Here is a 25,286-nt window from a genome sequence, read left to right on the forward strand (position 1 = left end):
TATGAATTGAAGTTTGTAATAATATTTAATATCCGTTAATTTTATTTTCATTAATTAGTTATAAATTAGAATGAAACTGAATGATTTATTTTATGGATGGGAGGTTAAAATAATATTTATTATCCGTTAGTGAACATATTCAATGTAAGTATATTATTTTAAAATTTAAATCTCCTAAATAGTTTTAATAATTAATATTAATATTTAATGAAAATCTTAAATAGAACTGAAAGGGTTTGTTTTATTTGATGTTAATTATTTGGATAAATTATTAATATATATGAATTAAAGGTTGTAATAATATTTAATATCCGTTAATTTTATTTCTAATAATTAGTTATAAATTAGAATGAAACTGAATGATATATTTTATAGATGAGAGATTATAATAATATTTATTATCGTTAGTGAACATATTCAATTTAAGTATATTTTTTTAAGAAAATTTAAATCTCCTAAATAGTTTTTATAATTAATATTAATATTTTATGCAAATCTCAATAATTATAGATGACTTTTAATATGAGAATGGTTTATTTTATTTGGATTTATTTATAAATAAACAAATTATTTAGACGAAATATTTAATAAAAAATATTAATATATATAGATGGTAGGTTATATTTATTAAGTTTATTTTTACTAACATTTTTTTATAAAAATAATAGTATCAAAAACTAAAATGTACCATAAAGATGACATTTTAGATGAGAAGGGTTTATTTTATTTGGATTTATTTATAAATAATTAAATTATTTAGACGAAATATTTAATAAAAAATATTAATATATATAGATGGTAGGTTATATTTATTAAGTTTATTTTCACTAACATTTTTTTGGTAAGAGTATCAAAAACTAAAATATACCATAAAAATAGTAGTTTTTATGGTACATTTTAATTTTTGATATTCCTATTTTTATTAAAAAAATGTTAGTAAAAATAAACTTAATAAATATAACCTAACATCTATATATATTAATATTTTTTATTAAATATTTCGTCTAAATAATTTAATTATTTATAAATAAATCCAAATAAAATAAACCCTTCTAATCTAAAAAGTCATCTATTATTATTTATTATTATTGAGATTTACATTAAATATTAAAATTAATTATAAAAAACTATTTAGGAGATTTAAATTGTAAAAAATATATTTAGAATATGTTCACTAACTGATAATAAATATTATTATAACCTCACATCCATACAACATATCATTCAGTTTTATTCTAATTTATAACTAATTATTAAAAATAAAATTAACGGATAATAAATATTATTACAACCTTCAATTCACATATATTAATAATTTATCCAAACAATTAACATCAAATAAAATAAACAAAATCAGGAATTAATGTTATAGAAAAATTAAAAAATCTTTTTACAAACGAATTTTATGATAAAATGATCTAAATTTCACTGACTTACCAATGCTCACACCTCCAGGAATGATAACACGATTATCACCAAAACAACTTTGCATAACCATGATAGCACCATTATCGCCAAAACCTAATAATAAAAAAATCAAAGTTGTTTAATCTTGAATCCAATGAACCCATCATCTCCATCAAAAACACTAATTGAAATATTAAAAATCTATTAAAGTGATGACTAAAAGTACTTTAAACCAACCTAACAAATTGAGAATTATTATATATATATATATATATATAGTCTCTAAATAACTTTTCTCTCATCTATCTCTGAATAACAAAGTAAGACTTAAAAAGAGACAAAACATAATAGAGAAGAAAAAATATATTTCAAGAACTAATAAAAATATATGATAAGAAGTTTAGACTCGAGCTCAAAAGTTCATACCACATTACACAAATATGGATATTCTTTGAAATAATTGAAAGCCTTGTTCTCCTTATAAAAATGACAATATTACGTCAACAAAAACTCAAGAAAAAGATATTCATTGTATCAATAATAAATAAAGACATTTCAAAATATGTATAATCAACAACTCTCTATAACAAATAAAGACATAAGGGGAGACAATTTCAGATTTCCCGTTGAGAATGAAAAAGAGAGAGAAATATATATATATATATATATATATATATATATATATATATATATATATATATATATATATATATATATATATATATATATATATATATATATATATATATATATATATATATAAAAGAAAGAGAAAATACATATGACGATAATGTGGATCATTTTAGAAAAAGCGTGATTAATATATATAATATTTTAGACAAGAATTTATTAGGTTTGAATTTATAAAAAAAATATTAATATATATATATTAATATATATATATATATATATATATATATATATATATATATATATAAAAGAGTAATCGAATATAGAATAATTAATGATGAAACTTCGTTAATAGAATTAATGAAAAAATATATATTTTATATATTATTAGTGTGAATATATATGGTAAGGAATAGAAAAACAATTAATTAATAAAGATAAATGAAGAGAGAGAAATATATATATATATATATATATATATATATATATATATATATATATATATATATATATATCAGAAAGAGAAAAATACTATGATGATGATGTGAATCATTTTGGAGAGAGCATGATGTACACCTCTAACATTTTAAATTAAGCGTTATTAGATATATATAGATTAGTTAGTTAAAAATATCCCGCATTCATCAAATTTAGTGTGAAATTTAAAATATAAAGTGTTATTAGCCTAGTTGGTTAAAATGTTATATTTGTTTTGTTAGGTTGCGAGTTCCAAACATACCTATAACATTTTTAATTTTATTTTTAACAATTTTAAGTTTGTGGGCGGGTCAACTTAGAATCTGACCAAAGTATCAATTCATTCTCACATATGTATCCAAATTAACCACAGCTCTCAACCCGACAATCTAGACACTTTCAAAATTAATTATCATTATATATACTAGCAGGATTTCCATGCGATGCAAACAGAAAAATATATAAGCAAAATAATTAAGACAAAAAATTAAAAAAAATAATTTTTTTTATAAGAAATAAATTAAATCACCCTATATAATATATTAATGATTGTTATATTAAATAGTTTAAAAATATTTTATCAAATACAATAAAGATAAAATTTTTTCTTAATTAAATTTTGTTATATAAAAAATTAACAAATTTAAGTTCCATTTTTTTTATTTACATCTTTACACGTGAATTATAAAAATTAATAATCATTTGATTTTATTACAAAAATTTTACCATTATATTGTGTTTTGACATTACTTTTATAATATCATAATTGTTAGACACTGTATATATTAAATATATAAGTTTGAAATTTTTTAATATTGTTTTTTTATTTTTTTTATTTTTTTAATATTGTGTGGAGTCATTTATTCTCATATTTATTATAACTTTTTTTTGTAGAAACTTTTTTTTAGATACAAATGAAATAAATTATTACAAATATAGTCATTACATTCAAAATTTTAGTTTTTTTGTTTTAATAATTTAATTTAATTTTTCTATTTTTTTAAACGTAAATTATCACTTTATCTTAAATAGGTAAAAATAATATTTTAGCAAAATATGTTTGTATTTTTTCTCTTTTAAATATAATTATTTCAACTCCTACTTTATTCTCTCAAAAATTTAGAAACATTTTATTATTAATCAAAAGTCAAAATATTAATTAAAATATATGTGAAATATCTATTAAAAAATAATACTGAACCATTACATAAATTTTATAGTATAAATATTATTCTTTCATTTATTCCATTTTTTTTTAATATTGTGTGGAGTCATCTAATCTCATATTTATTATAATTTTTTTATATAAATATTTTTTTAGATATAATTGAAATAAATTATTACAAATTTGGTCATTTTATTCAAAATTTTAGTTTTTTTGTTCTATTAATTTAATTTAATTTTCTCATTTGTTTAACATAAATTATCACTTTATCTTAAATAGACAAAAACAATATTTTAGCAAAATATGTTTGTGTTTTTTTCTCATTTGATCATAATTATTTCATCTTCTACTTTGTTCTCTCAAAAATTTCGAAAACAGTTTATTATACATTAAAAGTCAAAATATTAATTAAAATATATGTGAAACATCTATTAAAAAATAATACTGAACCATTACATAAATTTTATAGTATCAATATTGTTTTTTCATTTGTTTCATTTTTTTAATATTGTGTAAAGTCATTTAATCTCATATTTATTATAATTTTTTTAGATAAAATTGAAATAAATTATTTCAAATATGATAATTTTATTTAAAATTTTAGTTTTTTTTCTATTAAATTAATTTCAGTTTCCTATTTTTTTTAACGTAAATTATTACTTTATTTTAAATAGGAAAAAATAATATTTTAGTCAAATATGTTTGTGTTTTTTCTCTTTTTATCATAATTATTTTAGTTTTTAATTTATTCTCTAAAAAAAACAGTTTATTATTCATTAAAAGTCAAAATATTAATTAAAATATATGTGAAATATTTATTAAAAAATAATACTGAACCATTTTTTTTATTTTTTTTTATGTATTCATATTTCTAAATTACATATACTTATACTCATGTGTTATTATATATATACTTTTTTTATTAAACAATAACATTAATTATTATTTTAACTAAAATAATAATAATTCAATTTTATAATATTTGTGTAAAAAATATATATTTATAATAATATTATAAATTAAAATAATATATATTTATCAATTATTTAAAACATATGAAAATATAAAGTTAAATATATTTTATATTATTTGAATATATATATATAATCTATTTATTATATTTTTGTATATAATTAAAATATTAATATTCTTTATTAAAATATAATTTTACTTATAATTTTATTATAAAATATCTTGTTAGGCTGTGCTATAAAATAATAAAAATAAATAATTAAATAAAAGTTAATTAATTTTTAAAAAAACTTTTCTAAATTCACTAAGGCAAAGAACCTTCGGCTTTCTCTTGATTTCAAATCATCGTCTTCTTTCGCTTCTAATTTTTTTTCAAATTAAGTTCGAATCTTTACTTTTAGGTCCTCCATAATAAAATTTAATTTAATATATAAAACACGTTTCAAAGACTTAAATAAATGAGGATAGAATTAACAAACGACGATGATTAAATTCAGACTAAATCACATTATTATTAATATAATATGGATATATTAAATAGGATAATCAAGACAAATATTATAAAATAATGTGAATAATAACTAAATTAATTAAACTATAATAAATAATAATAATATTTCAAAAAAAATATGGAAAATAATACAAAATCTTAGGTTAAGAATATAGAGATCATATGCATTTAAAAAATTTATTTTATTTTATTAATTAGTCATAAAATTTTATCATTACTCATACTTTTTTTTTTGGGAAAACGACTTAGCGTCATTTCATTAAAAATTCCCAAAAACGGGAAAAAAACCACGAGTTTAAGAGATCATTCTAGACAGGCCTAGAATGATTTTGAAGTCGTAACATTCTGAATAAAAGCTAAAAACGTAAATGAATTATCTGTTTACAATGCTTTCAATTCTAGTGAGTTTAAAAAACGGTAAATTCCAGTTCCTACAGATATTCCAGTTCTGCTCCGTGCTTGGAATTCCTCTCCACGTTCCCGCGAGGGCGCTGCAATCCGATACAATATCTTTCCATAACTCGTCAATGCTCCTGCGGGTTCTGTCATATACCCTTGCATTCCGTTCTTGCCAAATGTTATACACCACTGCTCCAAAGATGCACTTGAACACGCTTGTTGCAAATCTATTTCCCTTGGCTTTGAGTAGTGCCGCTTCTTTGATTTCATTCCATTTGCTCGGGAAACTGATCAGCTCCAGGCTTTTATAGAATCTGACCCAAAGCTCCGAAGCAATACAACAGCTCCCGAATAGGTGATCTATGGTTTCTTCATTTCCTATGCATAAAAGACAGCTCGCGTCCGGGATGCTCATATACTTACTGATACGATCACGTGTTGTGAGTCTTTCCCAGAAGGCGAGCCATAGGATGAACTGGCGTCGATGGATAATCTTCGTTGACCATACAAGAGGAGCCCATTCTACTTTCTGCGCTTTTTCCCGGATTACCTCCCATATTTTTTTCAATACCAGCTTCCCATTGTCCTCAGCTTTCCATTCATGAATATCCGGTCTGTCGTGTAGTTGTATGTTACTTATATGATCAAGTATCCTCTTTCCTTCTGGAATTCTTCTCAAGAGCAAGTTCCAATTCCCGTATTTGATGTCTCTGATTTTCGCTTTTGCGCAGTCCCTTCTGATACGAGTATTTTGAAACTGCTCCTTGTCGATGATAGGCTGGTTTTCAAACCAAGGGTCGTGCCAGAATAAAGTGCCTTTCCCGTCCCCTAGTCGGATGTCATAAAGATCTGCAATATCGCTTCTTAGTTTAAGAATCTTTTTTAGAGACCAGCTCATACCTTCGTGAATTTTGCAGGTCCAGATGCTGGTTTCGTGTTTCATAAATCTCGTATGCACCCATTTGATCCATAGTGACTCCTGATTGCGCTCCAAAGCCCACAGATGCTTGAAGGTTAGAGCCTTGTTCCACTCGATACAGTTCTTCAAGTCGATGCCTCCCTCGTCCTTCGGTTTGCAGAGAGCGGTCCATTTGACTTTTTTTCCTCCTCTTCCACTATTACCCCAGATAAAGTTTCTCATCAGTGTGTCGAGTTCCTTCATTACCTTCTTCGGAATGACCATTTGCTGCGCCCAATATCCAACTATGCCCATAACCACAGTTTTGATAAGTTCGATCCTCCCTGCATAAGAAAAATTTTTCGTTGCCCAGCCAGATATCGTGTATTTTACCTTTTCAATCAGCGGCTTGCAGTGTGAGATCTCGATCTGCTTCGCATTTAACGGAATTCCTAAGTACCTTATGGGAAATATGCCTTCCTTGATGCCCATGATGTTGAAGATGTCCTGCTTTGTTTCGTCATTCACGCCTCCATAAAATGCCACACTTTTGCTTTCATTAATAGTTAAACCTGTTACCTCAGAAAAGAACGTTAGTGCAACCCTAATAGTTTTAATGGAATCAACGTCCGCGTGCGCTAGAATGAACAAATCGTCAGCAAAGCATAAATGTGTTACCTCCTCTACCTCACAGAATGGGTGAAAGATGTATGGACGATTCTTTCGGAACATCGCGAAGATGCTCTCAAAGATCGCCATGATAGCTACGAAAAGGTAAGAAGAGAGGGGGTCCCCTTGCCTTACCCCGTTTTCACCCTTGAAATAGCCTCTGTGGACTCCATTGACGCTAACAACAAAGCAGGATGATGAAACGCATTGCATAATCCAATCGATAAAAATCATAGGAAAAGCAGAAACAACCAGAAAGTCTCGAATGGCTTCCCATCTAACAGAGTCAAAAGCTTTCTTGATATCTATTTTGAAAGCCACTCTCGGGGATATTTTCTTTTTCCAATAGCCTTTTAATAGGCTCTGCATGAGAAGAATATTATGAGAGATTGTCCTACCGGGGATGAATGCAGATTGATTAAGATTTATTATTTTTCCTATAACATTTTTAAAACGTTTAGAAATGATTTTTGAAATTATTTTATAAATCACATTGCAGCAGGAAATTGGTCTGAAATCTTGTACTTTCTCAGGTACCGCAGTTTTGGGGATCAAGGTTAGGACCGCTGTATTCCATTGCTTTAACATCTTCCTGTTTTTGAAAAACTCCAGAACCCCATCAGTAACATCTTTACCCACAACCGACCAATTATCTTTGAAGAACTGTGCATTAAACCCATCAGGACCCGAACTTTTATTCCCATCAATACTAAACAGAGCTTCTTTAACCTCAACCTTCGTGACCACCCTTATCAACTCGCGACTATCTTCTGCAGAGATTTTCCTATCAATAATTTGATACAAGGTATTCAGGTGACTTTGATGCTGCTTTCTTGTACCCATAAGCTGCTTATAGAAATCAATAGCCAGATCTTGGACACCCTTTTGACCCTGAACATATTCACCATCATCATTCTTCAGCCTGTACACATTGTTTCTCATGTTTCTAGCCTTACATTTTCTGTAGAAGAAAGTTGTGTTTTTGTCACCCAACGAAAGCGAGCTCTGTCTTGATTTTTGTCTAACAAAATTCTCTTCAAGCAGACCCAGCTTCCTGAAGTTTTCAAGCGCATATCTTTCCGTTTCATTGAGTTGTTCATCACTATCATCCATTAATAACTTTTTCTGAACCTCTTCCAGTTCTTCTCTAGCAGCCAGAACTCTATTGGAGATATTGCTAAACTTCTTCTTGTCAAAGCTTTGGAGATGATTCTTCAGGAGCTTAAGCTTCTCAGAAACCCTGGTCAATTTAGTCACAATATCTACATTATACTCATTAAAATAAATATCTTGAAACTTTAGCATAACACCACCTAAGAGATAAATATCCTGTTTCATATACTCCAACAATTGTGATATAAGATTATAAAGATTCGACACTTGCACTTCCTCATGGGCGATGGTTCCTTTACCACCTAATTCAGGACAGAGATTAACTGCTAAGTTAGCAAGACTACCCGGGAGCAGTGTGAGGGAATCCCGAAAACTAAATAGTAGCTTCTTACCAAGATAGACAGATAACTCGTATAGCTTATGGTCCCTCATAAGAGGTTTGATCGTGTACTTCGCACCATGAGTCACTAAATGTTTCATTAAGATAATGCCATCGAATCGTGAGAAGTTGTGGAAATATACCGCATTAATCAATGGATGTTTTCTAACAACAACAGCTAAACGTTCTACAAAGTCGAACATCATCTTACTGCTCCTGTCTTCAAAGGTTTCAAAAACAGAAATAGGGTAATCTTCACTGAAATATGTTTCAATCCCATACCCCGCCTCTGAAGAATCTGGTATAACCACTAAGAAACCCACAGCGTAAGGCACATGAACATCATTTTGCATAAGAGTCTCAGTATCAGCTACAATGAATTTCTGCCTTTTACTATCTTGAGGAGGTTTAAGCGCAGTGATATACTTATAATAACGACGCTTACTACGCCCGATCGTTCTCACTTCTATTGGTTCCACCACCTCCTCGCTGGTGATGTATTCCCAGAGCATGCTAGCAATCTCGTCATCGGGGGTTAATGTCACTTCATTAGACTGAATTTGATTCAGATAGATTCGAATAAAAATGCTAGAAAACTCAACATTATCGTAATTTTCTGCTTTATGCCTGATAAGATTCTTAATCTTAGCATAGACTTGTATATTTTTTAAATATTTTTTTTTTAAGTAATAGCTTTACTGACTGTAAAGGGTACTACTCCATTTTCTATCTTCATAAGAAAACCAATAGTAAACTTACCATAATCACAGTTAATACTGTAAGCGTACTTGATTATTAGTCGCATAATAGATAACACTATTAGATCACAGTCGCTACATAGTAATAATGGATTATGAAAATCAATTCTAGCTATTCTCAATCCTTCATATGGATCCTGGATATATTCATTTTTTATTTCATTAAGTAAGCGGCCCCATAATACATCATATAGTTCCTTATTCATTATTTTATTTTTCATAAATGCAAACTATAGTTATAAGGATAATTCTCCCAGGATTTCATATATTGAAGTAAATTCTTTTGGTATTCTCCGTCTTCGTATATATTAGTATAATAATATTCATAATTTTGAATTAGTTCAGCTATATTTTTTTTATAATTTGTCTTTTGCTTTTCCGAAATATTATTTGGTATTTGACCTAACAAGATCCCTGTTAGAATCTCTGATTTAATCGGACTAGTTAAGTCCATAGAAACTTTATTTTCTTTCAGCAGATTACTAGAAATAAATTGATTCATTATTAATAATGGGTTATTCAGTATATCAAAAGATGAAATATAGATATTAGATACTTTCATAGCATAAGGTACTGTAGTAATGAAATTGTCGTGAACCGTGTAAACGGGTATATTTTGCTTTTTCATAGAATTTATCATATTCATAGCAATTAATGCATCTTTCTGATGAATGAAGTTTACAAAGGTGGAAACCTTTGTCTTCCTTCGATCACGATCTCCCGTGGAAATTCGTAGAGTAACTTGACTCCTTTTCTTCGATTTTCTATCGTATACCCATGTTTTGATTTCTTTTGTTTTCATATAGTCCTGTACAGATGTTAATTGAGGAATCTCATGTAAGACGGGTTTATTAAAGGCTGAAGATAACCAACCTACATTACTGATCAAATCCATTAGTTTGATTATACCCGGAAATCTATCCTCAAAGAATATTTTTATATTTATCGCAAAGTCTACGCTTTCCTTAAGAGTTAATGTTTTTTTCAAATTTTGATATGCTGATTAGACTCTTCCCATATATCATTGGCATAAAGATTCCTTTGATAAATTTGCGATTAAAATAATATATAGTTTTGAATTCTCTTTGTATTTTTCTTTACAGTAAACAGTTAACTCATCTTGAAATAAGGTATAAATATCCATGATATTTCCATTTTCTTCCGGAATTCTATTTGTATGCTTAGCTATTTCTACATCTAACAAAAGGAGACTCATGATCTGATAAGCACTTGCAGAGGCATCTTGTGTGATAGGAATTTGACAAGGAGCAGTAGTACCGCCGCCTTTGATACATAGTACCTTGCTTATGAACTGATAGGGGTTACTACCATCAACAGCAAACTGTATGAGACTTTTATCCGATGAATTAAAGTTCATTTCCTCTTCGAGATACCATTTACTAGCATAATCATTATTATTGAACTTCTTATAATGAAAAGCTGCAGCTGAGGTTAATACTTTTTTATAGGTATCCTTATTATCACTATCCCTGGGCCTAGTAGAAAATACTATTAGACTTCGAGTAAAATCACGTTCATGGAAATGGAATATCCCAGCGCGGTAGATCCGAGAACGGAAGTCAAGGAAGGCTGGCAGATAAAATTGATAACCTTCGTAGGCTGATGCTAGATTGATTATGAAGGTTTCATAACGAGCACGTTGGATACGCCTCATTATATCATTTTTCATATACTCATATTTAGAATCAATCTTTTCTGAAAGATTCTCTATGTATATAGACTTAAATATCTCTATGGCCTTTTTAATATTCAATGAAGCTAGAAATCTAGGCATTAATAGTTCTGATTCTACTAATTGATCATAATTTTTATTATAAAAACTCAATACATCCTTGTTAATCTCAAAAGCCTGCTCCTGTAAGGAGTTCATGGTTGAACATAAATCTTTGTAATTATCATTCAATTTTATATTGAAATTACACGAGTCACGGGAAGATAATACGCTATAGCGGGTAATTTTTTCATGTGCGACGGTTAAGTAACCACCTTTTAATTTGGATACAGATTTAGGGCTGTCATCATTAGTGCTGTACCAAGCCAAAGGCTTACATAACATTGGTAGATTGTATTTGATCGGAAGGAGATTAATCTCAAAATTACATATTGCTGTAACATTACTGGGCTTATAATAATAACCTGACTTATTAGACACTTTGGTGTCTTCTAACTCTTTATTAATAAGAATAAAGTCTCTATCAAGTAAGAAGTTTACTAAATACACACCAAACGGTAATTCAATCTCTTTTTCACCTGGCTTCTTTGTAAAAGACCCCTTATTATTATTAATATTAATAGGCTCCTTTTTAGCAGCCTCTTTAAGCATTTTAGCTTGTAATTTAACAGTCTTATTAAGCTGTTCTACCAGAGTTGGTACCCTAATATAGGGTCATAAGTATTCTTGAAGAGATCAGCTAAAACATATATTATTATAACCTCCAAATTATACTGACCAAAGTATGAAAGAGAAGATCTAGACAAAAGACCTACTCGATGGAATTAGCCAATGTGTGCTCCTAAAGTTAGAAAACGTCCCGGCAAGAGCTGTCAGAATTCATCCCAGAAGGTAAATTACCCTTTCTCTTGTGCCTGCATTCGCTATTCCTATTCCGCGAAAGCTTTTATGCCTAGCCCCAAAAAGGTGCTTCAGCTACGCTTTGGAATTGAGCTACCCAAGCAGACCAGCCCTTCCCGAGAAGAGCCAAAAGCGAAGGAGTTTCAGTAAGTAAGAATAAGATTAATGATTTGTGAAACATACTATTGACAACATTAATCCGCCTAGCAAGAAAGAAGACTCTAGTCTCATCTCTTAATTACTTGATCAAGACGGTGCAATCGATTGAAGACCGGGCACTTAATGTCTAGATTGAGATCGAGATTAAGCTCCAAGCCATGTAGGTTCACGAGAAGGACGTTTGTTTTCTACCATAAACAGAGGAGTTCGGTTGCATTTACTAGGAGAAAGATTTATCTCAATCGCTGGCAGTTGGACAAGGAAAGGCAAGAGCGAGCAGCCACACATGAACCGCGATAAACGATGTCATGATAGGCTTTCCATAACCACCTTTCCCGACGTTGGTAATCAAATCCTTCTTTCAGTCTCACGGGCAAACACTCGATCAAGTACGCGTGCCACACCATTGACACTTGATTATAGCGAAACCTTGTGAATGGGTTTTCGTACACCACGTTGAGAAAGACCAACTTCCCTCTAGTCTGATGGATCGCTTTCTCTTGCGCATTAATGAATGGATCGAGGAATTGCGTATGAAAGGTTTATTGTTTATCTTATACTATCTAGTACGATCGATCAAGTACAGTATCTTCGTCGGTCTCGGTCGTTGTACTTGATATTGATTCTGATTAATTCGTTGTTATGATGTTCCAGTTTCGTTTCTGTTTGTACATCTTTCTCCCATGCTTTCCGTTGGTCAACAACCAACCCTCTCTTTAGTTCTTCTTTACTCAGAAGAGTTCAGAGAATCATAAATATATAGAAAAATAAAAAATGATACAATTACGTCAATTATTTGCCGAATTCATGGCATACCTTCAGGATTCACCGAATGCATCTCCCCTAATCAAAGAGCATGCATCCCATATCTTGAATCGTGAAATAAAAAAACAACTAAGTTCTTTGTTTCGAAGTGCGCAGTTTCCACTCCCTCCTGCTACCAATATGGAGCAGGTGGTCAATTCTTTGACTGCGAATTCAACATCACTCCCGGATCTTTATGAAACCGCCGACAGCCTTCTCGTTCAGGGGGCAGCGAGCCCTCATTTTTCGAGTGCCTGTGGGATCAGAATTATGGTCCGTGGGCGGGTTCTGAGCAGGTGGTTGGTATAGTTCTTTCTATTTTACAGTCCCCGCGGGAGTCCGGTATTGGAAACGTTTTTTTGATTCATTCCGTGGCGCGAAATCCCGAATTCTAGTATTTCTTTTGAGTCTCGCTCCCTAAGGGACCCCTCTCTGATAAGGAAGGAAACGAAATAATTGAAATTTTACGACAAATCCGGTCCGATGGCTGTTCTCCACTAACCACAAGGATATAGGGACTCTATATTTCATCTTCGGTGCCATTGCTGGAGTGATGGGCACATGCTTCTCAGTACTGATTCGTATGGAATTAGCACGACCCGGTGATCAAATTCTTGGTGGGAATCATCAACTTTATAATGTTTTAATAACGGCTCACGCTTTTTTAATGATATTTTTTATGGTTATGCCGGCGATGATAGGTGGATCTGGTAATTGGTCTGTTCCGATTCTGATAGGTGCGCCTGACATGGCATTTCCACGATTAAATAATATTTCATTCTGGTTGTTGCCACCAAGTCTCTTGCTCCTATTAAGTCCAGCCTTAGTAGAAGTGGGTAGCGGCACTGGGTGGACAGTCTACCCGCCCTTAAGTGGTATTACCAGCCATTCTGGAGGAGCAGTTGATTCAGCAATTTCTAGTCTTCATCTATCTGGTATTTCATCCATCTTTTTTGCTTCTTCATATTGTGATCGCAACTTCTTTGTCTTGCGATCGCATTAACATGGCGCTGTCTTCTGTTTGATCCTCTCGAGTCGAGCCCAAAAGATCTCATTCAGGATTGGACTGCTGAATCTTGATTTTGAACATGGAATTACCGGTAGCAGAAAGGCGATAAAGACTAATCTTCGAATTCCGCTTTCAAACTAGTCCCGTCCTTGCTTTTCTAAGAAGTTACTATCCCCTCGGGCAAGCATAAGATAAGATTTGTATGAAAGAGATTTCGTTGAACCCTTTGACTCTGTTGACTCTGAAGCTTGATTTCACACTGACAGGTTTGAAGGAAATTTGATTAACTAACCCTTTCTTACTCCCACTACTGAATCACCTGCGACAGCAGGGACGGATACATGTACTCGCTTACTTGATTGGCTCAAAACCTTACCTTGGAATTTAGCCTGAAAATCGATATTTCGTAGCAGGATTAGAAGAGAAGGTAGTTTGGTGTTAAGGAACCACCCTCCAATTCAGATTCTTTATTCCCCCCAAGCCGGTTCATCTTTGCTTCCTTGCATGCCGCTTTGTTAACAACCGGCGAGACTCTCCTTCTCAAGCCCCAGGTCGGGACGAGACTTTCTTTGAGCTACTGGGGAGCAGAAGATAACGAAAGGGAGACTCCTAACTAAATCATAACACAAGCTACCCATTCAATCTATCATATCAGTCGAGTCGATCCGATTCGTTCTTATCTATAGATAAGGCAAAAGAGAACTTATGACTTCGCGGATGGAGAGGGATTCGAACCCCCTCTCTCTTTTCTATAGTTCACGGGGGGGCAGACAGAACTATTGAATAAGTCTCATTCGAGAGCTTACCGTGCCTCCACTGCTGTAGTTGAGCCTATCAATATAGAATCAAACTAAAGCTCAAGCTCATACAAAGAAGTAAGCCCGCCTGGACCCAGCCGGGAATGAAACTAGATATTTTCGAACTAGCACAAAAACTAGACGAATGGCAATTCCATAGGCTTATCCTTTTCTTCTTTTTCCACTGCAACAGGTTAAACTATCAAATCCATGTTGAAAAACATAGCCCGATCCCTCTGATCTTCTTTCTCATAGGAGTTATTTCAAACCAAGAAGGGGGACCAGGCTCTGCAAGACCTATGAGGAAATAATCCAAAAAATGCATGGAAAGGAAAGCAAAAACTGCCTACAAGGGAAAATCACCCATCGTAACTGAGACTCCTACTTCGAAGGCTCCCACAGGATAGAGTTGAAGAGATAATGACTATTCACCACTGGGGCCCCCGGGACTGAGACAATGGCTGTAAGGGCTTCAGACTTCTGGAACCGTCCTACAGCAAGCAAAGGTAAGAGGAAAGATGTTAGTATAAGCACACCTGTACCTAGGCAATAGGCAGATGGAGAAAAGAAGAGTTAGAAATAGGCTAATAGTACCTATACCTAGTAAAGCCTGACTTCAACTACCGCTTACAGGGCTTCTTCATTCAGGAGGCTCAATCCGAGCATTAGGGTTTGGACTCACTTCTGGGAAGTTCTTGGGTTTTATGATCGGCCAGAGAGGGATAGAGGTGGATCCCGCGAAGATCAAACCCATCGTGGATATGCCACCACCGAGGACTCAGAAGGAGGTTCAAAGCTTCTTGGGACGCCTGCAGTATATCAGCCTTTGAATATCCCGACTCGCCATGGGAGCCCATATTCAAGTTGTTGAAGAAGGAATCTGAGATGAAATCGCAGTGCGAAGAAGTTTTTGAGAAGAGAAAGCACGAATGACTTGATTTTTGCCATCAGTAAGTTGCTCGTTTGGATAAGACAACACGGCATCAGCCATATGTATAAAAAGGAAACTGGACATCCCTCCATGCATGATTTTCGATACACAGTACGGTTCGACTACGCATTCACAGTAGATAAGACTACAGCTGGGATTGAGAACATGAATTCGTGCGTGACATACTACCACCAATGGCATTCATCATCCAAGCTTGAGTGCACAATGCGGCTTGTCGTGCGAACTTGTGATGCAACGATAAAGAAGGAAGAGAGAGTCAATTAAGCAAGCATACTGCGGTCACTGCGATGGTCACAAGCTCTCACTTGAAGGATCGGAACACACAACAGTAGCCCAGGCAGGCTTAGGGCGCATGATCTCATTGCAGGGCTTGACCACTCATGCTCAGATCGATAAGAAGACTAGACGGAGCTGGGGCAGCTGATAGCTAGCTTAGGCTTCTCGGCGAGTCTCCCCTGCATTGATCCATTGTGTTAGCCGGCATGCTTTCATCGCTTCCGTGCTCCTAGTTGGCCATTGAGGAACGTGATGCCCTACGGGGGAAAACATTGGATGAAGATGGTTGGCTAGTTGAGGTCGTTAGCATAGCTTGCCTTGGCCAGACTGGGGAAGAACCAGTCGCAAGGACAGGAACGAGCGTACTGTAGAGACAGTATGAAAGAGAGGACATTTCTCTTTTTTAAGGAATTGTTGAGGCCACCTTGCATTGTAGCTCTGCTCTTTGCTCCCCCCTTCTCTTATTAGGGCTGGGAGCTCCACTCATCACCCCAACCTTTTCATTCATTACAGTAATGTTCTTCCATGTAAAAGATGATTCGACAGGAGGAAAGAGGCAAGGGACAGATCCGCTGAAAAAGAAGAAAGAAGGGTTAGAACTAGTCTGAAGCTTGTCAAAGGCCTTTTGACGGAAGATGGCGATGGTGATTGAGCCGGTGCTGAAGTTGCCTGAGTTTGATAAGCCATTTTCGGTTGAAACTTTCGCTTCTGGCAGAGGAGCTGAGCACTTGTGGGAAAGATTGTGGAGACAAGATAATCCGAGGGGAGCCCACGATGGCAAAAGAGTTTGATATCATCCAGAGAGTTGGCAAAGCACTCATGGGTAGTGCGATTCAGCAGAGTGAAGTGAACGCCGCGAAGGCTAGGGTGAAGGTCAATGAGACTCAGGGAAGCCATTTTTGTACAAGGCTCAGATCTGATAGGGACTATCGCAGCGTCATCAGCAGACGAGCAAGGGCTAGCACTAGTCTTAACTTAAGTGCTTGGCTTGGCATTTATCGTTGTAGGGGGCTGGCTATCCCATTGAGTGAAGGGGGAGCCGCTTGAGCACCTATGAAGATTGGGCAGATCGCGAGTCTTGGCAGGTGCAGCGGGCGCTACTTTGGCTTGTTCAGTTAGGCACAAGTGCATGACTACTGTGGGAAAAGTAAGCCAGGGGGCCGAAAAAAGTCGATCGAAGGGGGGACAGTTGTGTACAGAGTGAGAACTGTTGCCAAGGCAGAAATGAGACCGAGTTCAGGGGTCAGTCTTCTAGAGAGAGGGAGTCCAGTGGGCACTTGGCAATGGGTCAATCTTCAGCCAACAACTCTCTAACATCAACATCCGAGTCGTTCACCCCCAACCTTCCTTACCTGTCTTAGTTCGATGGAATGCAACTAGATTCAATTCCTACCTTTCTTCCTGGACAAAATAGCCGGTGGCTCATATGACTTGATTGAGGTTGGCCTCCGCTAAGGCTATTGAACCAAAGCCCCAGGATAGAAGGGGGGAGATGGATTGCACACTAGCTTTGCCTAATTCGTTATAACATGATATACATTTTGGATGCCGGCACGCCTACTCTCTTGTAGTCGTTTTCCCACTAAGCAAGTAAATAACCACTCTCGGAGCAAGCAAGAAAGAATAAATAACTCTGAGTCAACGGGATTTGGTTAATCGCTCACTCTGTCACGAGAATGGGTGGGTTTGCCCCCTTCAACTGAAAGGATTCAACAATCCCGAAAGGCCTATCACTAAGTAAGCTGGTGGACAAGCGGATCAAGAAATGATGTAACCGGGGGGTTGTCTGTCCATGCGAGGTGATTCTTCCGGAGAGAATGTAGATCTCGAATATCCCGGCTTTTCTCAGAAAGTGGAAGAGACAGGCTGGGAGAGGGAAGAAGAGGGGCCCTCATTCCTTCAAAATCGTTGGATCATAGGGTTGAGGACCTATGAATACGAATCTTTCTATTTACTCTTAATGCCTCGCTCTCTCTTGAAGCCTTTGTAGCTGTTCCTGGACGCTAGGTTCACCAAGTGGATTTTGAAAGAAAAGTTGTTGGCATAGGTGTGAAAGGTATTCGGGTGCCACCAGCTCTTAAGCGCACCCATTGGCATTGACTGGATCCAAAAGACTTCCAGTTTCGTGAACGTGTCCATGGGATTGGATGAATACACGGGAAGTCCAGAGACCTCATTTGGCATTGTGTGGCTTCCTTAATTGCCGCACTCGTCTTCTTCCGGGTGATTTTCATAGAATATGCTCCTGACGCATTTGAAGATAATTCTTGCTAGTGAGTCTATTGAGTATGAGGTAGATGAGTAATGTGTCTGTTTATCCACAAAGATAGTTATTATCTCTTTCCACACTATGGAAATTGAAAGAGAGAAAGTCTTTGAACACTATGAAATAGAAAAAGCCAGGAATGTTCAGTAGGCATCTCACTTCTTTTCAGTAGTTGGCGTACTAAAGCAGGAAACTTGGCATTTCAAACCAGCGAGTGAATGAACGAGCACCTGGTAAATGAAGATCTCTATTCTATTAGTAAGCCACCGGTAGGCTTCAATCCGATCTTACTTTTTCAAAAGTGAATCCTGTTGATTCAGTTATTGATCAGTAGATGCTTAAGGAAGGAAAGTAATTGACCATTCTTTTCCCTTCGCTTTCCTTGCCGCCTATCTTTTCGCCCAGGTTAGCGACCTTTCACTTTCAATGCGAGAAGAGACTAATAGGTTTCCTTTCTTAGGCGGATGGAATCCTCTAAAACATTCTTCTATGCCGCGACAGTTATATTCAACTATTGAGTTTCCGTTTTGTTTTGGTTAAGTAGTGGGTTTGGACCTCCTTTCGTCCTGATTCTTTGAGTTGAGGGTTTAAAAACGAATTTCTATAGTTTATTGTTTTCTAACCGCTTGTTCGATATGTTCATAAAATGTTTTGTCAAGTCAGTGTCAGTCTGATTTTTTATCTTTCTTTTTCAGGTCTTGGTCCGGTCTTTTTTGGAGGCCAATCTTCTTCTTCTCGTTCATCTGCTCTCGCGGCGGGACGCCTAGAAGTATAAGGTCCCTTGATTCTCAAAAGGAAGCTATTCGAATTGATAATAGTGATTCATAATCGAATTGGAATTAGGCTCCGGTGTATTCAATTGAGTTGGGCCTTGCCCTTTATCAACGAAGGCATACACTGATAAGAAAACCATCTTATCCAAATTTATTTATTCAGGTTGGGCGGCAGTGAGTCATTTCTAGACTAGGTTTAGGAACGGGAGGTACGCTCTTTCTCCCTGTAACATAGCTCTTTCTTTTCCTTCTGCTGGATTGAATCCCTCTTTCTTTTAAAAAACGGAACTAACCCTTTTTTAGCCCTCCCACTTACCCCTTGAAAAGCGTCATGATTGGCCAAAGCCCCACCGGGGGAGCCGGATCACAACTAAAAACTCGAAATAAAAGTCACATACTACTCATGGGGAAACCGATTCCGCGAGAGCCAGCAAAATAAGACGCAAGGTCTGGACAGCTTTTAAAGAACATTAAAGAAGCGGCCCTCCCATTCTCAACCCTGACCTACACAAGTGGTTTTAGAACCCACATTTCAAAAAGTTCTGTTAGGTTTTTAGTAGCAATCGGCGACCCTTGATTTTCTTCTTTTACTTCACATAGCCCTTCGTCTCCTTGATAGCTGGAAGTTCTCCAAAAGTATGAAAAGCTGGAGGACTTTGTACCATCCATTCCGATGTGGTTGAATTCTGTTCAACAGCCCAAGGACTTGAAGCACATCTTTTGTTCTTTCCACTGCTTGAAGTGATTGTTACGACCCCGAAGAAACGACAAATCCCAACTACGGATATATAAGAGCCAAAACTGCTAAGTGCATTCCATCCAGCGTAAGCATCTGGATAATCTGGAATGCGACGTGGCATACCCGAAAGTCCTAAGAAATGCATAGGAAAGAAGGTCGGATTAACCCCGAAAAAAGTTATCCAAAAATGGATTTGACCTAAAGTTTCAGGGTATGTCCGACCAAAGATTTTACCTACCCAATAGTGAAATCCTGCAAATAAAGCAAAAACGGCTCCCATAGAAAGTACATAATGGAAATGTGCAACCACATAATAAGTATCATGTAGAGCAATGTCTAGCCCAGAATTAGCCAGTACTATTCCAGTGAGTCCTCCTATGGTGAATAAAAAGATGGACCCTACAGCAAATAACATGGGTGTTTTGTATTGTATTGAACCCCCCCACATGGTAGCGATCCAACTAAAGATTTTGATTCCAGTGGGGACAGCTATGATCATGGTAGCTGCGGTGAAGTAGGCACGGGTATCAACGTCTAAGCCCACAGTAAACATATGATGAGCCCAAACAAGAAATCCAAGAACACCTGTACTGATCATAGCATAAACCATGCCTAGATACCCGAAGACCGGTTTTCCCGAAAAAGTAGAAACGATATGACTTATGATACCGGATCCAGGCAGAATGGGAATATACACCTCTGGATGACCAAAGAACCGAAAGAGATGCTGGTATAATATAGGATCTCCCCCTCCAGCGGGATCAGAAAAGGTTGTATTAAAGTTTCGATCGGTTAATAACATGGTAATTGCCCCTGCCAGTACCGGAAGTGATAATAAAAGTAGGAATGCTGTCACTAGAACGGACCACACAAATAGAGGTGATCTATGCATAGTCATTCCAGGTCCACGCATGTTGGAGATAGTTGTTATAAAATTGATAGAACCTAAAATGGATGAAACACCAGATAGATGAAGACTAGAAATTGCTGAATCAACTGCTCCTCCAGAATGGCTGGTAATACCACTTAAGGGCGGGTAGACTGTCCACCCAGTGCCGCTACCCACTTCTACTAAGGCTGGACTTAATAGGAGCAAGAGACTTGGTGGCAACAACCAGAATGAAATATTATTTAATCGTGGAAATGTGTTACGACTTGTTTCGTAAGGTGTGTTTTGGGTTCAAGAATCACGTTCTTGATCTATAAGACCGGTGAATTTCTACAATCAAAGGGCAGCGGAAGGTTTTCAATAGAGAATTTGGGGGGAGGGAATAGAAGAATCAAGGGTGCGAAGAGAAATATTGTTGGTCTATACCAAACATTCCATAGTAAATACTAATAGATGAATATGGCAGAAGTTCATATCTTCATTATTCTATTCATGGGTCCTTGGGGAAGAAAGATCAGCGTTATATAGGTGATGTCTTGCCCCAAAATATTCGGTTACAACAATAACTAGAAAATAACAGAATTCAGTTTGTAAAGTAGAAAAAGGAAGCAAAACAAAATAACAATACAACAAAACAGAAATATGGCCCATGTGCACCCTAGGACCGAGACCGGGTGTCGAGAAAGGTTGCTGGAATTTATTCTAGGACCGAGGCCTTGATGCGTAGGCCTAACAAAATGCCATGTCAGGTGCACCTATCAGAATCGGAACAAACCAATTTGTTAGGATCTAGGTCACGGCTGGAGGACCGGGGTCTGGCCGATTAGCGCGTCTCACTCAAAGGGTGGTGATTAATCCGGTTAGAGATTAACACCGAGGTTTTTATACTACACAAACTGTCACAAATCCTTGAACCGAGTTCAAGCGCGGAAGTGGTTTGTTTCAGGTTGAAGCAGCACACACACGAGATAGGCAGAACCGGATTTGAATAAGACATGTTTGGAGATTGCTGGGTCGGTTTTGGAACTTAGTAATTCGGTTTAGATGGAGTTAAATCGGTTAGAGCGATATTAATAGGTTAATGCAGATCGGTTAGAAGATAAAGCAGGCAGAAAGTAAATAACAAGACAGGATTTTATGGATGTTCGGAGATAAAACTCCTACGTCTCCCCTTCCTCTCGAAACCGCGAGAAGGATATTCATTAAGGAATACAAACACAATCCGATCGAGACTTATTTCCTGCTCGATAATACCCGTACAATTTTAACCGAAATTGTAAATACACTTCAAATAAGCACTTAATCTTTTTAGAGATAGAGCACAATCTTTTTACTTAGGCTATAGAATATTCAGAACTTGTAACCCCCGCATTTACACCTCTTCAGCTCCTTCTTTTATAGGTGAAATGTGCCAACGGTCACATTTCATTTCCTTGAATCTGATTGGTTGAGCAGAGGTTCAGTGATTCAGACTTGGCGGTCTAGTCTTCAGACCTGGCGGTCTAGTCTTCCAGTGTAGGTCAAACCGGCTAGGTTTGTCTTTTACTCAATATGGCAACTGTCGGCTGGACAATTGTCTGTACTTGGAAGATTGCCTTTCTGATTTATCCTGAAGTAGAAAGATCTTGTAGGACGGTCTTCTACAGCCTGCAGACTGTCCTCAGACTTGTATGAATATGGCAATACTAAGTCTGTTCCTTCGGTATCATTCTCAGCAGATACCCGAAGTGTCTTTTTATGTTGGTCGGTTATTTATGTTAACCGGATGACTTCCGGTTTTTCTATGGCTTCTGATTGACCGACTGTCTAGTGATTCTAGCCTTATGATTTGATCGATCTTGTCTTTCTTGTTCAGTCAGGTTTTTGGTCGGTTTGATTACTTGACCGATTGAGTTTCTTAACTAGTTGAGTGACTTGGCCGGTTGAGTTGCTTGACCGTTCCTGCATAGGAAGTTTGTTTTTGTTAAGTTCTATTTAACCGGTCTAATTTTATCTAACAATTTCTCCCTTTTTGATTATTTTATTTAAAATATTCAAAATCATGTAAGAATGCAAATATAGGCCAGTTTTGTTTTTAAGAGTTTATTTGGCCGGATTTTTGGAAATTAACTTGGGAGAATTTTTCGAAAAATTTTGGAAAATTTTGAGAAAAATTTTGAACAATTTTATCTTATCAATTTCTCCCTTTTGGATTATTTTATTTAAGGTTATTGAAAATTACCTTAGCCCAGTTTATTTTGATGTCGTTGACTAAGCCGACAAGCATTTCAATCTTTGTCCGGGTGAGACTATCAAAGTTTCCCCCTCTTGCTTGGACCGATTTTGTGAAAATATCACACAATGGTCGGTATTCCGGTCGAAGAGATGATTTCTTTCCGGATACCGCGATAGGGACCGCTGTTTCCGAAAGAATTTGACAAGCTGCCTCGAAAGTTTCCTCATCTAAAGCCGGCGAGAAGTTGCTCCCTTTGGATGGTAGATGTAGGATTTCAGCGACCGACTCTTCCGTCAGTTCGAGCTACTGACCGCCTATGTTTGCAAGTATTGATCATCCGGTGATGGATGCGGTTCGGAAAAATTCGTTAACCGCATCTTGATATAGTACGAAAGGACCAGAAAATGTTCAAGGCCGGACTCGGAGATCCGGGACAGCACCTGCTTTGCCGGAGCCAAACCATTCGCCCGGATTTCCTCAAAGTCGACTTGGATGATATGTTTGAATAGCACGGAATCTTGACCCATTTTAGATGATCGAACCGAAAGAGCAAGAGAATAAGGATTTGAGAGAGTTTGAGAAAGCTAAAAGCTAGAGAGAGAAAGGCGATTCGCGTGAGAATGAAATAAAATAACTAAGGACCCTATTTATAGTTGCGGTTTGGAATTCCAACCGTCGCAAGCCGTCCCATCACTTTTGGGAGAGAATTTTCCCTCCAAGAGCATTGAACGGGAAACTATGGGCGGGAAGCCATGGGCGGCAAAACGAAGGCGGGAAAGCCATAGGCGGGAATTTATTGGCGGGAAATTTCCCTCCGAAGATTTTAAGCGGTTTTGCGGTTATCTAACCGGTGTTTAGTCGGTTCTTCTTTTTAACCGTTTGTTAAGGAAACAGTTTATTAACCGCGATTATGCGGTCTTCGAGGTTGACCGGATTTTATAATGAAGTAATTTATCGATATTAACCGGTTAGTTAGGTGGATGTTTCAGTATTGCGATTTTGACCCGGTTAACAAACTTAAAGATTAGATATTCATTGAAAAGAAAGATACAAGATAAAAACCGATTCATTTATCGGTTTAGAATACATAGGAAATGAAATTACAACCTATGTAATAACTATCTTGGAGAGCTTGTCCTCCACCCCATCCATATCAAGAATGTTTGATGGGGATGCCGGTGTACCCGGTCTAAATTCTGGATGGTACTTAAGAAAGAGGCGGCTTAGGTGAGGAGCGTAACCGAGACCTTTCTTGGTCTCCACCATAGTCCTCAGATTTTGGAAGATGACCAATGACCAATTGATAGGCGTATTGCTAACAATGTAGGTCATCATATCAAACACTCTCTTAGAGTAGTGTTGGTTCGGAGATTGGCAAATGATGGATCGGTTGACAATCTCGTGGAGGAGTTGGATGTGGTGGGCAAGGCGGGTTTTCAGCCCGTGGTTCTCCACAGGTACCTCGGTACCGGAGAAAATTTCTGAATAATCGGTTGCTGCACTTCCCACCCGGGTCGGGAAGTCGGAAAACCCTTTTGTGGGCAGATTGAACGTTTGAGCAAATTCGTTTTCATCCAGCCAGAAGGTGTGGTCTCTCACTGTGGAAACAATTAAGAAGTTGATGACGTCTAGAAGGAGTATGGGTCCGGATTCTTCAAGAAAAGTGCGAAGACCGGTGCCGATGAGGGACTCAAACATGAGCTCCTTAGTTTCTAGGTCCCAATGTTCCATATAAGAATTGAAATCGACGCTCAAGAAGTTTCTTAGAGTTCGGCTCGGCATGATTCAAACTTTTCCAAGAGAGAGAGAGTTCAAGAAATTTTGTTTTGAGATGTGTTAAGTTGATAAGGGGGGGTTCCTTATATAGATCCGAATTTGGAGGGAAAATATCAGCATTTAATGTTGAAGATCAGTTTTGTCTTATTAACGAAGATAATATTTATGTTTCCAAGATTCCTTGGGAAGGGGTTACTTTTGACCGGTTGCGGAGCTCGAGGTAAGGAATCTAGTTCAAAAGTAACCAAGTTAGTTGATTAGTAATTACTCATGTAGTTGGAAGTTGAAAGTTACTTTTCATTCATGACGGATAGTACAAGAGACCGAAAAGTAACTGATTAAAACCGAAGATAACATAAACCAAGCCGACATGATAGAGTTGAACAAAGATACAACCGGTGCGTACAATGAAATGACCGGTTGTAAGAAGGAGTGACTTAATGTCCGTTGGAGTTGGCGTGACCGTTGGAATTGATGTGGCGGTTCTTCCTCTTCCAAGCTTTCTCAAACCGCTCATAGAATGAGTCAGTGACCTCTTTGGTGATTACCTGGGCCTAGCTCATAGAATGAGTGGAACTCCAAGATCTAGAAGTAGACAGCTTATCTGAGGAACGAGACCGATTGTCCGAATGCCGATCATCCAGATTAGGACATCGAACA

General features: G+C 36.0%; 2 protein-coding genes across 2 annotated transcripts; one reads left to right on the forward strand and one right to left on the reverse strand.

Moving 5' to 3' along the window:
* The first annotated feature begins 12,937 nt into the window (after positions 1-12,937).
* Positions 12,938-13,937, forward strand: LOC124917894 (cytochrome c oxidase subunit 1-like). The gene is made up of 2 exons (XM_047458163.1): positions 12,938-13,207; positions 13,395-13,937. The coding sequence occupies exons 1-2, from the start codon at positions 12,938-12,940 to the stop codon at positions 13,935-13,937; spliced, it is 813 nt and encodes a 270-aa protein (XP_047314119.1).
* A 5,636-nt stretch (positions 13,938-19,573) lies between these two features.
* Positions 19,574-24,581, reverse strand: LOC124917896 (cytochrome c oxidase subunit 1-like). The gene is made up of 3 exons (XM_047458164.1): positions 24,312-24,581; positions 24,098-24,165; positions 19,574-20,900 (listed from the first exon to the last, which is right to left on the reverse strand). Exons 1-3 carry the CDS (start codon positions 24,579-24,581, stop codon positions 19,595-19,597), a joined length of 1,644 nt encoding a protein of 547 aa, XP_047314120.1. The 3' UTR covers positions 19,574-19,594.
* Between the last annotated feature and the right edge of the window lie 705 nt (positions 24,582-25,286).

The sequence above is a fragment of the Impatiens glandulifera genome, unplaced genomic scaffold, assembly GCF_907164915.1.
Source record: "Impatiens glandulifera unplaced genomic scaffold, dImpGla2.1, whole genome shotgun sequence".
NCBI classification, from domain to species: Eukaryota; Viridiplantae; Streptophyta; class Magnoliopsida; order Ericales; family Balsaminaceae; genus Impatiens; species Impatiens glandulifera.

Excerpts from the sequence above, each read along its gene's own strand:
- LOC124917894 (XM_047458163.1), top strand. The coding sequence starts at position 12,938 with ATGGCATACCTTCAGGATTCACCGAATGCATCTCCCCTAATCAAAGAG. Across the intron at positions 13,208-13,394 it reads CCTGTGGGATCAGAATTATG|AATTTTACGACAAATCCGGT; the intron begins GTCCGTGGGCGG and ends CGAAATAATTGA.
- LOC124917896 (XM_047458164.1), bottom strand. The coding sequence starts at position 24,581 with ATGGAACATTGGGACCTAGAAACTAAGGAGCTCATGTTTGAGTCCCTC. Across the intron at positions 24,166-24,311 it reads AAATTTTCTCCGGTACCGAG|CAATACGCCTATCAATTGGT; the intron begins GTACCTGTGGAG and ends CTACATTGTTAG. Across the intron at positions 20,901-24,097 it reads TATGGTGGAGACCAAGAAAG|TCGTAACACATTTCCACGAT; the intron begins GTCTCGGTTACG and ends TTACGAAACAAG.